We start from the raw sequence: 15,711 nt of genomic DNA, 5'->3' as shown, positions 1-15,711 counted from the left end.
ACAATAACTCACATATAATATTCAATTAAATGAGTTAAATCCTACGAAATGTGAGATATTATAATAATCACAATTAATCTCATATGATATATATAGGACAAAACTTAATTACAATATTATTAATGTTTTTGGTGTAATACTCCATTTAAAATAGATATAAGTAATATACATTGATATTAAATGAATTTTTTAATTATATATTATTAAAATAAAAGTATAATTATGATTAAAGATCAACACCAACAATATATAATTATATATAGTATTTCATCTGAGTTTTGTCTTATATAATACTAGTAAAAAAAATCATGCTTCTGTTAAAAGAAGAGAAAATAAAAAAAAATTTCTATTAAAAGCTTGTATGGTTATTTGAGTGTAAGCATAGTTAAGGGTAAAATAGGTTAGAAAAATATGGTCACCAAATGATTACTTTCTTTATTTATAATAGGCTCAGGCTCATTAAAATAAAAAAGTCTGATAGTGTAACCTATTTATTCATATAATATAATAAAAATTTAATACAAATTACACACCTTTAAAAAAATTTATTTTATGAAAATTTTAAAAATTAAAAAATATAAAGTTTAAGTCCTTGCATTCCACAGTGGGTAATCACTACAAAAAAGTTTGTTTTTAGTGGCAGTTATTTTGTAGTCACTATTAAATCTCCACAATGTATTCCTCAACTTCATCTCCATTTAGTATTCACAAATTCCATCCCTTGAGCATGTTTGACAGATATAAATATAATAATGTCTTTGCAGTTTTCAATAAATTAACTGTACAAGATACCTTTGGACTTGTCTTTTGGTGCGATTATCAGAAGTTGAAAAAGGAATTTAAACATTCATATATATAACCTTGACTTTCTTTGTTTTAGTGAACTGACTGAGGATGATAAAGAAAATCTGCAAGAAAAAATTTCCATAATCATGAAATCCATAGGTATTCCTGCTCTCTCAAAAGGTATGATCACTCATTCTTTTGTGCTCCTTTTTTCTCAGTCATATTATTCTTGTAGTCTAGACACTTCTCAAATTTTTGGTGTTTATACCAATATATCTACTGATATCCATGCAAATTTTCTTAGGTTTTTGAGAGTCTGTAGATAAGTCTTTTAAAATAGTGCATAGCATACTTCATGAATTTATATCACTTCATGCTCTTAGCATTCATGAACAACAATTTAAAGGACTTATGTTATTTATAGTAAAATACTCAATCAATTAGTGGAATAAAGGTGTGGTGTTGAACCAGTTCGTGAAGGGATATTGGTCGGTAGTGTACGTAGTGTGGTTGCAGATGGGAAAATAGGAATTGGAAACTGTTTCAGGCATCAAGAGCATGCATGTTGATTGGTTATATATGAAAATTTTTGTGCGAGATGGTTGGTGGCAACACGTTCTTTCTATCGCGCGCTAAATATTGTGATGATTCTTCAAAATTCATTGTTGACTTGCTAGTTGATTGCAACAAGTAAAATGAGTAGGAGGAACTTATGAGAAGTGTGAAACCTTTGTTGACCGTTGTGGAAAAACGTGATGCTTTAATTGATCAAAAGCTGATGGTTGTAGGAAAATGTCTCCTTCCGTTAATGGAGTTACATCAGGTGCATTATTATGTGCATTATTATGTGCATTTACAAGCGTAAAGAGCTTTTGTGGATAAGTTTCGAAACTAAACAATGATAGGAAGGCTTTTCATGACTACTGAGCTATCATTGATGTTGGAGATGAGAAATTCAAGCTTAGGGTGCAAGATGAAGCCGTCACTTTTTATGTCTTTGAACCTATGTATCATCCTAATTAATGATGAAGGGTCATGTTTCCACATTCAAGAGATTGATAAGGTTATAGATAAGATGCAAAGACATAGACACATTAACTCTCTTCTTGATGTGCACATATACATCTAAGTCGGTTTTGAATAAAACCCGTCTTAGATGTGCATATATATACATCTAAGTCAGTTTTGATAAAAACTGACTTAGATGTATGTGCACATCTAAAATAGTTTTGTGAAAATCGACTTAAATGTATAAATATATCTAAGTCAATTTTTACGTAACCGACGTAGATATGTTCATTCATCTACGTCGACCTTATCTAAGTCGGTTTTAAAACCGATGTAGATATGACAAAATAACCGACTTAGAATACAATCCTTCTAGTAGTGTGAAAAGGCTTTGTTTGAAGCATTTGAAGATCTCACAGAGGAAGAAGAAAAAGAGATTGAGGCTTGTCTAGTAAGTCTAGAAGCTACCAAAGAGATAGACCCAAAAGAAGCACAAGTTGAGAAACTTGAAGAAAAGAAAAATGAAGAAGCATCAAAGGTTGAGTTGAAAGTTCTACCTTTTCACCTGTAGAAGAAAAATATAGCAAAACTGTGATAATTAGTAATTCTCTATCTCACATTGAGGAAGAGAAATTGATTAAAGCAGTGCTAAAAAGAAACAAGGAAGCTATTGGATGGTCTATAACTAATGTGAAAGGTATTAGCCCCTTATATTGCATGCATAAAATTATGATGGAAGAAGATTTTAAGCTAGTTCTTAACCCTACCATGAAGGAAATGGTTAGAAAAAGGAGTTGAAGTTGTTAGAGGTTGGATTGATTTATTTCATATCAGACAACTCCTGGGTGAGCCTAGTACAAGTGATTTTGAAGAAGGGAGGAATAATGATAACCAATTGGAGGATGTGTATTGATTACTAGAAGTTAAACACAACCACAAGAAAAGATCATTTCCTACTCTCATTCATGAATCAAATGTTGGAGTAGCTGATAGGTCAAGTTAGAGCTGTCAAAATAGGGTCAACCTGGTGAGCCAACCCGGCCCACCACGGGTTTGAGCCGGGATGGGCTAAAAAAAATTAAAAATTTTAGTACGGATCAATTTTAAACCCGACTCACTAACAACCCGGCTCACCCGGGTTGAACCCATGGTGAGCCGGGCTGACCCACCAACCTGTAATAAAAAAAAGTAAACTTATGTTATTGGGTCAAATAAAGTTAGGGTTTATTTTCTGCCCTAATCAGTTCTCATTCTCACACACCCTCATCAGTTCGCACCGCGAGCCAGGAGCCCAAGAGGCGCTTCTTTTCGAACCCGTTGCCGAGGCTCTCACAAACGCGGCCTTGGACGCCATAGTGAACATGAATATAAATGAGTCAGGTTGGGTTGCCTCACCAAATACTCAACTCGTGGTGTGGACCGGTCGGGCTGGGCCATGTTACCCATTTTTGACAGCTCTAGGTCAAGTTAATTCAAAATACAAATTAATAAAATAAACATAGTAAATCATTAAACAATTAAATAATTTTGAAAATGTATTATCTTTCTCCATGAGTCCCTAATGTTGCTTGTAATAATGGTGAGTATGTGCTTCATCACGTAATAGTCACACTCGTGATTACTACATTGATGTAGATACTATAATTGGTGAATACAAAACTTAAATAAGTTATAGTTAGAATATATTTTAATTCAATTATAAGTATTATTAGATTGACAATTGACTTGCCCTTGGGCCAATATATTGAAGCTTCTTCTTAGCTACCGAAGGAAACCCTCGTAAGATCATGCTTGCATCCAAAGACCTATGAAAATGAATAATAAACCAAAAATAATTTTAGAATGAAATTACTATTTGTTTCATGAAATTATATAAAAACCCACAAATAATGAAAGTAGATACTAATGAGTCAATGAAATGTCTTACAAGTAACTCAGTAGTTTTCTTGTGTAATGAACACAAGAGAACTACAAGAAATTGTCTCAGAATTATAACGAGGAGCTACTAATGTGAGTTACATATTGTAATAGTGTTAGAAACCTGTAAGTTACAATAAACTTTAAATAAAATATATATAATACAAGTACTTACCCATTCAAATAAGGTACTTGTAGACCTCCTTTCCTCCTAGCCTAAGCTGGTCTATCAAATAATGTTTCACCTCAATGTTTTTATTCCCAACATATCAAATGGAAATCGGGCCAATGAAACCATAATAAAAAGCATTTTGCATTCCCATATAGACATAGTTAAGAGACCTTAAATTGTGAAAACAAATATAATGTTAGGAATGTGTAATTAAATATATTAAAATAAAAATCATCACAAATAATACTTATTTAATCTATAAATGCATCATAGACATGAAAAATGAGGTCATCATCAGAAACAAGTCCATGGCCTCAGTTGGTCTATAAAGAAAGAAATAAGCATGTCCTTGTCAATGGTCGTAGGAGCATGGTTATCTCTATGACAACCTTCTCGTTATCAATTGCTGCCAAAGTCAATCAATAAGCGTTGTACTTTCTAACACCGACAACCTCCACCAGTACCATATCATATGGAATTGCTTTGGGATGGATGACTAACAAAGAAGACAAAAACAAAGTAGTTCCTGCACTTACAGACATACAATTAATAACAACGAAGAAGATAAAGATAGTGAACAATGAAAGAGAGCGAATTGGGTTCACACTCTCAGTGCCCAAATAAGAACACTTTTTATGGTGAGTGTTAGTTCATCTACCATAAAATGTTTCTTTCTATGACAAATAAGTCATCATCCCGTCATAGAAAAATTGGAGAAAAGGTTGACCAACTCATTCTATGACAAATATTGACTTATTTATCATAAAAATAATATTTTATGACGGATAAACACATATTATAGAATATTTTGATATATTTACAAGTATGTCACTATGCTATTTTTTATGTCATATAGATAGCACCCATCATAAAAATATTAATGTGCCAAGAAATGTTATTTTTATACTAGTAATGATATAAAATACGAAAGAGAAATGTTATTTTTATACTAGTAATGATATAAAATACGAAAGTGATAATTAAATAAGCTCGAGTTGATACATTTGCATGTAATAACATGCCAAGTGTTTGACATTAATTGTAAATGTCAATTGTCCTAGTTAAATCAAATCAAGTGGGGTTCTAAGGGTGTTGATCACTCCAATTTTTATAAAAAGAAATTATGAATAGTGAGTCAATGGTATTATAAAATAAATTGTTTAATAGAATCATGGCATTTGACATGAATAATTATTTCCTATTTGTAATTTACATTAAAATTAAAAATGTAAAACAATATTAAAGAAATATATATTACAAGAAGTTAAATTTTTGCTCGTCTAGCCGACATGACAGCAAATTAAGCAGCTTAAAAAACTGCAACCCGTCCATAAATAGTGATGAGTGGGCCTAAAATTATGGCATTTGATTATACTATTATTTTTACTTTTGGTACACTTTTATTACATATTTTTGGTCTTGTTTAAATAAAAATAGAAAATTTTATATCAAGAATATTATTTATTAAAGAAATAAAATTAATTATTCAATTTGTTCCTCGTAATAATTTAGTGCGGAATATATTAACTTTTACTAAAAAAATGTTAATATTACAACTTTTATAGCTTTTGACTTTCGAGGAACAAATTGGCCACCCTTTTCAAAATTATATGTAGATATTTACTATGTGTCCTGGCGTGCGTCACGTGCCCATAAGCGTCCTGTTGAGAGTTGAATGAAAATTAGTACAAATTAATTTGGTCAACACTAATTATTATTTTTTAAAAACTGATTGGAATTCTTTTTTGTTATTTAATGAATCGATCATTAAAATTGAATCTTATTGCACACCTCATACATCCACTAAAAGAACAGTTACCTTTTGTTAATTATGTAAAATATTAATGCTGTCAAAAAATTATGTAAAGTATAAATAAAATTTAGGGGGGTGTATTGGATTAGGATTTTAAAGGACTTTTTTAGTTAAAAAAAATCCTACGGATTTTAAAAGATTTTGCAGGATTTTCATGACTTTTAAGATTTTGCAGGATTCTACAAGACTTAAAATCAGGATTTTAATGGATTCTGCAAGACTTTTAAATCAGGATTTTAATGGATTCTGTGGGATTTTGTAGAATTTTCATGAATTTTTGACATTTGATAAGATTTCAAAAAAAATTTCATACATTCAAATTTAAAGAGTCAAAGACAAAAATAATAAAAAAAAATAATGTCTAGAGAATTAATAATAATAATAATAATAATAATTCTCCATAATATCTTGTCCTCTTAAATAGCATTCACTCACATATCCATATCTATACTAGTCCTCCAAGCATTAGCGTATTTTCGCTCTTGTTCCTGGATTTGAATAATAGGTTCAAAAGTATGATCTTCATTAATTGGTAACGTTGAAGATGAAGGTTCATCCACCGCTTCAATTGGAAATTCATCAGAACGACATTCTTTACGTAGAAAATTATGTAGTGTTACACATACTAACACAAGTTCTACTCGTGTCTTAAATAAAAATGGAGATGCTGACTTAAAAATTGTGAACCTTGATTTAAAAATACCAAATATTTTCTCGATCACATTCCTTAAAGACGCATGACAAAGATTGAACAATTCTTTCTCATTTTCAGGGTAATCTTGTAGATGATACCTTACACCTCGAAATGGAGCTAAAAATTGGCGTCGATTAGGAAATCCACAATCCACCAAAAAAATAGTTACCTAATTACATATGCAATATATATAATATTAGTATAATAATAATAATAATAATAATAATTATTATTATTATTTAAAGAATAAGCATTTAGATATAAGGAATATATATATATATATATATATATATATATATATATATATATATATATATATATATTATTTTAGTTATATATTATATGATAATTTTTAACGATATTTATAAATATAAATTATTCTAACAAATATTTTAACAATATTTCCTCTTTCAAAAAATAAGCTAATGAAGACATAAATTCTAAACCCTAAAAAATTAGATACTGCAACGTTTTATGTTAATTTTCTCTTTTAAAATATAAAAAAAGTCCTAATTTCACAATATAAAAAGAAAAAGAAAAATTCATAGTAAAAAAAATAAAATAATTGTTGAGTCATAAAAGGAGGAGAATAAGAGTAACAAACTTAAGGGAAGAAGATAAATCGCAATTTTTATGCTAAGAGGGTTCTTCCCCCAATTAAGATCAATTTTCATCTCATTTTACTCACAGAAACCATAACAAATTCATCTTTTATATATATATATATATATATATATATATATATATATTGTAGAGATTATAATATCAATTTCATCTTTCACTTTTTTCTTTTCTTGATGTGTGTTATAAAAAAAATTACCACTTAAAAGTTAAAATTTTAAGCATTTTTTTGTGTTATATAAAGGAACAAATTCAACTACATAGAATAAAATAAAGCAAGTCAATTAAAGAGAACGAACAGAAAAATAGAACAAATCAATGACACTATCATTTATATATCAGAGTTTCACAAAATAGGAGAATGAGATGAGAACAATATTAGAATATTATATATGAGCAATGAACAATAGTGCAGTATTATTAGCAAAGAAAAAATGGAGAAGACAGAAGCATAGAAAAAAAAGATAAAAAACTCACTTGAAAAGTCACTTCAAACAATCCTTCGAAATCCGATGGGTTTGGATGAGATTGTTTTATGAATTTGGTATTTATAGATAACACTAGAAAGTCCTTCAAAATCCCTCTCACACAACAATCCTTTAAAATCCTTATATTTTTGAATACCAATGGATTGTTTTTAAGTTGTAAAAAATCTCAAATGAATACCAATGTATTTTAATGGACTCTTTAAAAAATCTTGAAAATCCTGATTGAATACCACTGGATTATTTTTAAGTGACATAAAATCCTGATTGAATACCAATGGATTTTTTTACTCAAAAAAAGTCTTTTAAAATCCTACGAAATCCTAAACCAATACACCCCCTTAAGTATTTATTTAATCTATTTTATTTGTAAATATAGTATGGAAATAAAAATTATTACTATTATTTTATAGAATTGAGAAAATATTTGCGAAAATTTTAGTATTTATTTTTTGCATAAGGAGAAAAACATTATTGCATTTTGACATCGGTATAGATTATCGTTATTCATACATATCTTCTCATGTATTCAGGAACTAATTAAAGTCAAGTAGTTTTTAAAAAATTATTTTTTTTGATACTTTATATTTTATATTTATTATTATTATTCCTTTGAGATTTTTAAACTATCACAACTTGAGTTGTTAATTAAAATAGATAGATGCATACACTCAAGCCAATTCCTTCGAAATGATTTGACTTTTTATATTTTAATTGGAGAGAAGGCTTGAAACTACGTACTAAGTGTCATACCATATAGATATTAAAAATATTTCACTCTAATTAACTCTCTCGCTATATAGAAAAAAGAGAAAAAGAAAGAAAGATGTTGTTAGCGAAGAAATATATATATATATATATATATAGAGAGGGTTCAAACGACACTAGTGTAACTTTTACTAAGTGTTACACTGCTTAATAACTTTATATTAAATGTGAATTTTGAAAATCCAACCGTTAGATTGAAAGTTCATATATCTTAGATCATATATATCAAATTTTGTTAAAATTGAACAACTTGAAGGTAATCAAAGTGTTCATATTTTAGTATATTTTGAAATGTATATATTACGTCAATTTTGTTTTATGAGAATGAAGTATCAAATCATTTTAGATTAATATAAAATTTGACATATATGATCTAAGAAATATGAACTTTCAATCTAACGGATGAATTTTCAAAATTCACATTTAATATAAAGTTATTGAGTAGTGTAATACTTAGTAAAAATTACACTGGTGTCGTTTGAATCCTCTCCTATATATATATATAAATTAAAATTTTTGTTAAGATACTTTTATATTTTAGAGAGAATTTTTGCAATTACTGAATTGTCATAATATATGACCCAAGTTCCTAAGATTAGGAAGATGGTGGATTTAATTTATTTTCTCTTCATGAGACTGAATTACGTTCCATCCTAATTATAAGTAATATAGGAAAATTTATTAAGATTAAACAAATTAATTAATATGATTTCTTTTAAATTAATTCTATCATAAAATTAAGTAATATTTCAAAATCTTTTACTTTAAATAATTATCATATTCAATGTTAATTATAAGTGAATGCATAAGAAATAGAGTTATGAAAGTTTAAAAAAAATTTAACCCTACATAAATTTAAAAATTAATGATTGTTAGTTATAATTTGGTTGGGATCAAAGAAAAAAATTAATTTGTTACTCATAATTAGAATCATAGATAGTATTATAGGTTGTACAAAAAAAAACTAAATTTTGAAAAGAAGTATATTAATTTTAAATTGCATTAAAATAATATAATTATGATTGTTGTTATAAAGACTTAGTTCCTTTGTTTTTTATTATAGAAAAAAATTAATTTTTTTTTTTAGGTTCGTTCCTGGAGTATCCACCGCCGAGCAGTGACTAATCTCCTCGCTACGTTTGAGGCACCTCAAAGGGTGGGATAGCTAGCCCCAAGATTTAACGCGGCTGCATACACAAGGCAGGATTTGAACCCCTGACCTTGCTTAAGCGTGGATCAACCCCTACTGCTGAACCACACGCTTGGGGTTAGAAAAAAAATTAAAAAAAAAAAAATTTACACATTAAGAAATAGTTACTTACATTAAATTTTATAAAATTTTCCTGAATTTTCATAAACTTACGGGAAAATTTTTACTACTAATTATCTAATAAATATAATCGATATCAGTTTAACCTTCAAATCTTGTAAAAGAAACAATGTCAATTTATTTATAGATAAAATATACAAAAATATAATTTTCCTAAAAAAATTTGAGTATTTGTTGAATTAAAATAAAGTTAACACGATTTTTTAAACTCATAAATACTAAAATAATCAACAAAAATTCAAAATTTACTTTAAAACTATTTTTTTTTATATATTTTGAAACTTAATTTTTATATATAAATAACCATCCCACAATTTTAATAAAAATTGAAATTAATAGATGTAAAAATAAGAAACTGTATCAATACAAGAAAAGTCTTTGTACAGATATATTAATAAGAAGTGAGAAGATTATTTTTCTTCCCTTCCTTGCAGCCCAAGTGCTTCTACTTTTTTATTTTATTTTTTTTTTTACACATTTTGGTACTGTGTAATGAACACTTTACAAATAAATTAAACAATTTATCATTTTTTTCATTGATCATATTATTGATAATGTATTATAATATTTTTAATTTTTAGTTCATATAAAAATCAGGCATTTATATTAAAACATGAAAATATTAGTAATACAAGCGATAAATTAAAATATATTATTCATTCTTTATCTTTTAAAAGATTCATTTTAGTTTTTTAATTTTCAAATTAATATTGTCTTTCAGCGATTGTTTTTTATTTCAAGGGAGTTCAATTTTAAAGATAATTTGTATTGACTAATTCAAGATATAAAATTTGCCTCATTAAAATACAAAACTCAATTAATGTTGGAATACAAAAATACTATAAATATAATGAAAATTACGTTAAAGAAAATGAGTTTTGTAAGTAATCCAAAAATTGAAGTGTGTTATTATATTTTGTTCAAATCACTAACGAGACTCCCTTTTCATACCTTTTTAATTACGATGATTTTGATCTTTTCATTCAAATATTAGTTAGATTTATAATTTTCTTATATGCATGTAAACTTAATGAGATAAATTTTATGTTTTAAATTAGTAAAAAAAAATTATTCAAAATTATGTCTCAAAATGATCACTATTTCTAAAAAATAATATTAACATATTTAAAAATTTAGGGATCAATATGAATCTTTTAAAAAATAAATAATCAAAATGATTTTTATAATAAAATAAAAGATCAAAAACATATTTTATCCCAAGTAATATCAAATTTGAGTTTATGTAAATTTTAATTTTATGTTGCCATTTATGACGTATTTTATTTTCTGAAAAAATTGGAAACATTTATTTATATAAAATAATAAAAAAAAAGTTATAACGTTAACTCGGGCATCTGACCTATTTTTTTGTACCAGTGTGTATTCAATATAGATAAATCCATTTGTCATGTGAAAGCAGGCACGATCTATTTTAGCCTTTTACATTTTTTTGGTCTAACTAATTTTATCTTTACATTAAGGTTTGTGACCTTCATAGGAAATATATAGGCACGTGCTCCCTCATAGTTGTTATTTTCTTTAGTTTAAGTATTCTGCCAGCCATGGAAGCATGTGAATTGACGAAGATCAAGTTTTGTGGCACATTCAATCAGATCCATGTGACCTGGTCTCATTGTCAAACCATTGCACACAAAAGCTTTAAAAAGGAATGTATCGTTGTTCCATTACATGCTACATTATCCTTTCATCATCCACTTTTGCCAAGAGAAAAAAATGGGGAAAGTACTATGGTGCTGTTTGGTTTTCACATGCCTTATGATTCCTCTAGCAGTTGCTGATTGGAACATTCTGAAGGAGCAGACACATGATGATGGATTGAAGATCAGCCAGCAGAACTATTGTGAAAGTTGGAGGATGAATGTGGAGTTACACAACATTAGGGAGTTCCGAGTTGTGCCTGAAGAGTGCATTGAATACATTGGAAAATATGTCACGTCCACACAGTACAAAGTGGACTCACAGAGGGTAACTGAAGAGTGCTTGGTTTATCTCAGCACCAGTTGTAATTTGAAGAAAGATGGATTGGATGCTTGGATTTTTGATGTTGATGATACCCTCCTTTCAACAGTTCCTTACTATAAGAGTAATCTATATGGGTAATTCCAAAATTCACATCATATCATGTTTGGTTACTAACTTCTTGTGGATGTTTGAGCTAGTGTTATAAAAATTGATTTTTTAAAATTGGTTTTAGAGTCAAAATTGATTTTGAAATGAAATGATCTTTTTATGTTTGAATTTTTTTTATATTTTAAAAGTAATTTCGTAGTAGAAGTCATTATAAAATGATTTGCTTCCGAATCAAGTCTAAATATCAAATTGATGCTGAAGCTTCAAGTGGATCCGCATTGTATTACTCTAATGAGTATTAAACAAAGGCTAAATCCTCTAATATGAATCTAAGCACTTAAAATCTCATGTGAATCAAAACATGCATGCTAGATATATGCTTCAAATTGCTTGCTACACTTTATGGTTCTTACTTCGATATCCTCGTGCTTATTGATAATAATTTGAGTGATGATGGGTTTCTTTGATAATAGGGGAAGGAAACTGAATGTGACATCTCTAGAGGAATGGATGAGCAAAGGTAATGCACCAGCTCTTGATCACTCATTGAAGCTTTACAATGAACTTAAATCAAGGGGTGTGCAAATCATTTTGGTTACTGCAAGGAAGGAGCATCTCAGATCAGTCACAATTGACAACCTTTTCAAGGTTGGTTATTATGGGTGGAATAAAATTGTCTTCAGGTGAGTAATTTAACCCTTTTACATTATTTTTCGTTCACCAGTCCTTTTGTGACTAAATTGAAAAGAAAAAAAAAATTAAGTCTCACATTAATTAAAAATAAAATAAATAATATCTAATATTATCTAAGAACGAAAATTAGTTTTCTGAGGTAACAAATGTCCTTTACTTATAGATATGCTTTAGATTTTTCTGGATAATAATTTTCTTTCCTTTTTGTCTATGATCAGAGATCCTACTAATGAATTGGTATCAGTGCAAAAATACAAGTCTGATGTGAGAAGGCAAATAATGAGGGATGGTTATTGCATTTGGGGCATTGTTGGAGACCAATACAGTAGCATTGAGGGAATTCCTAGTCCCGAAAGGACATTTAAACTACCAAATCCAATGTACTATGTTGCCTAATATGGCATTCATTGTAATTGCTTTATTTCTCCCTTATTTTCAACTTATATTTAAAAATAATTTGTTACAATAAATGAAGTCTCAAATAGAGATAATATATATATCGCACATTTTCCTTCGAGCAACAAGAAACAAATTTTCATTATATATTTGACATTGCGTAAGTCAACATGTAAAATTATTCTATTGTAATCAGTGGTCTTTGAATTCAAATTTTCAATAAAAATTTTAGATATTGAATTGGAATTAATAGTTGCAACACTTACTTCGATATTATTATGATCGATAGTACATCACTATGGCGATTTCTCTTTCTTGAAATATTTGTTTGCTTAGTTATACGTGGTGTAGATTCAGGTGCGTCACATATTGGTTCCTTAAAAAGATTTGATATGACATTTTTAGCACTCAGCTCTTTGCGTTCTCTTGTTCATTATCTGTCACAGCAACTTCTCTTGTAGCGCAATCTTGTTCTTGCCTACAAATTGTTGTTACATCTTCCCAAATTTCATATAACTAATTGTTTCAGTAGTGAAAATAAATATGCAAACTAATACTAATTCAATATACATATATACTAAAAACATTAAACAAAAGGAAGGCTTTTGATATGAACTTAAATAGTTAGCGATGGGATCAATCGGTACAATAAATATTTGATTCTTCAATAACCGGTACTTGATTCTTCAATCAGCAAAATAAAAACTGGCGCTCTAAAAATTTAATCAGTCGTCCACTGGAAATCAAGTTTTAGAACGAGGGGTAGCTGGGATAACTTCATGCTTTTAATAGAATTCACCTATAAAAATAATTATCATTTTAGTATTAGGATGACATCTTACTAAGTTTTGTATGGAAGGGAGGTGTTGAACACCCTTCTACTAGTGTGAATTTAGTTAGAACCTTGTGTTAGTGTAACAAACTACGAATAAGTTAAGACGATATATGATAGGATGAGAATAATTCTGAGTAGAAAAAAGAGTTATGCAAATAGGAGGTAGAAAGATTTAGAATTTCAAGAGGGCAATGTATGCTTGAAAGTCACTTTGTGTGGTATGGGGTTTCAAATCCTTAAAAAAAGTCGGTGAAATAGCTTGTGAGGTTATTTCACCTCCACACTTGTTCAATCTTCACAACACATTCCATGTGTCTAAACTTTGTAAATACATTCATGATCTTTCGCATGTGATTGAGTTGAACCATCTTGAGGTTAAAGAAAATTTGATGGTAGCGGGCATGCCGATGAGGATTAAGGAATTGTATGGCTAAATAACTCAAAGGTAAGGATATTCCTTTAGTTAAGGTTGTATGGGGAGGTGCTGCTTCTAAAGATGCTACTTGGGAATTAGATAGTAAAATAAAGGAAGCATATTCGAAGTTATTTGTCATAAGTAAAATTTGAGGATGAATTGTCTTTTAGGGGGGAGAAAATTGTAACTTATAACATCCCATTTTCTAAATAATAATAATAATAATAATAATAATAATAAATTAGATTAACTAGACTATTATAAAGGAAATATTTTTATTAATGAAATAAAAAGGGAGAGAAAAATAAGGAGGTTGTGGGTTAGACTTTGAGCTCAAGCTATAGGCTAATTTAAAAGAAGAAGGGAATGAGTTAGGTTATTGCATATTTTATAAAACCTAGAGTGCTTGTGGGAGAAAACTTAGAGGAGACCATCAGAGAAGACACATATTAGCGGCCAGAGCAATGGGAAACACGTTTCACATGCTCATAACTCCAGGTAAGGGAGAGTGAGATTGTTATATCAACAAGTATATGTGAGGGATAAGGGTAGAGAGGCAACCCCTAGTATTAAAGACTGCTAGAAGGTTTGAAGATAGGGTTGCTCAAAAGGTAACTTAGAAGATAATAGCTTTTGAAGGAATTGTGACAACATTAAAAATAAAAGTACAAGCTGATGTCAGCACTGCTTAAAACTAAGCAAACCCCAATGGACCTATTTTGAAGGCAATAATAAAAAGACCAAGGCTACATTTTTTAAGTAAGAAAGATCAAAGAGAGTAATCAACAAGTTTTCCAAGTTGTAATCCTTACTTCATACTTTATTTTTGTAGAGAACTTAACTTTTATATTTGTAATCATTCTTGTAATAAAAAAACAAAGTGTGAATTTTCTTTAGTGGAAGCTCTAGTTTGGAGAACATGTTGTAACCATATCTGAGTGCTAGGATAAATATACACATTTTTCGTAAAAGCCTTCCCTACTTAAATCTAAGTTATAGAGGTGTAGGAAGGAGAGAAACGAAGTCAACCTAGTGGTTGCAAGATCTCATGGTTGTGAAGTTGGGTTACTCAACAGGTTGTTGAGGAAGAAATATCAATAGGTGGCTAAGTGGAAATTAGTAATAGTAGGTGGCTATGTAGTGAGGAATTTGTAACAATGGTTGTATTTAGTGGAAAATCTCACAAGATTGTGTGATGATTGGAAAATCTCACTAAACTAAATGTGAATTTTGTAAATCCAATTGTTAGATTGAAAGTTCATATCACTTTATATGTTTATATAAAATTTTGTTAAAATTGAACAACAACTTGAAGCTAATCAAAGTGTTCATATTTTAGTATATTTTGAAATGTATATATTACGTCAATTTTGTTTTATAAGAATGAAGTATCAAATCATCTTGGATTAATATAAAATTTCGTATATATGATCTAAGAGTAAAAAACTTTCAATCTAACAGTTGGATTTACAAAATTCACATTTAATATAAAGTTATTGAGCGGTGTAATACTTAATAAAAGTTATACCGATGTTATTATAACCCTCCTATATATATATATATGTATGTATGTATGTATGTATATATATATATATATATATATATCAATGACAAGATAATGCAACAAGATCAATCACAATTCACAACAATGTTCATCACACAAATACACATTAACATACATAATGCA

At 28.7% G+C, this 15,711-nt stretch overlaps 1 protein-coding gene across 1 annotated transcript; it reads left to right on the top strand.

Moving 5' to 3' along the window:
• The first annotated feature begins 11,268 nt into the window (after positions 1-11,268).
• On the top strand, positions 11,269-12,895 carry LOC109807571 (acid phosphatase 1). The gene is made up of 3 exons (XM_020370115.3): positions 11,269-11,711; positions 12,159-12,368; positions 12,597-12,895. The coding sequence occupies exons 1-3, from the start codon at positions 11,284-11,286 to the stop codon at positions 12,772-12,774; spliced, it is 816 nt and encodes a 271-aa protein (XP_020225704.2). The 5' UTR covers positions 11,269-11,283; the 3' UTR covers positions 12,775-12,895.
• Positions 12,896-15,711: the final 2,816 nt, after the last annotated feature.

This window comes from Cajanus cajan, chromosome 7 (assembly GCF_000230855.2).
Source record: "Cajanus cajan strain Asha chromosome 7, NIPB_CcT2T_4, whole genome shotgun sequence".
Classification (NCBI taxonomy): Eukaryota; Viridiplantae; Streptophyta; class Magnoliopsida; order Fabales; family Fabaceae; genus Cajanus; species Cajanus cajan.
This window is presented reverse-complemented; position numbering and strand designations above follow the sequence as displayed.

Coding starts and splice junctions, on each gene's coding strand:
- LOC109807571 (XM_020370115.3), top strand. CDS start 11,284: ATGCTACATTATCCTTTCATCATCCACTTTTGCCAAGAGAAAAAAATG. Junction 11,712..12,158: donor TATAAGAGTAATCTATATGG/GTAATTCCAAAA, acceptor CTTTGATAATAG/GGGAAGGAAACTGAATGTGA. Junction 12,369..12,596: donor TGGAATAAAATTGTCTTCAG/GTGAGTAATTTA, acceptor GTCTATGATCAG/AGATCCTACTAATGAATTGG.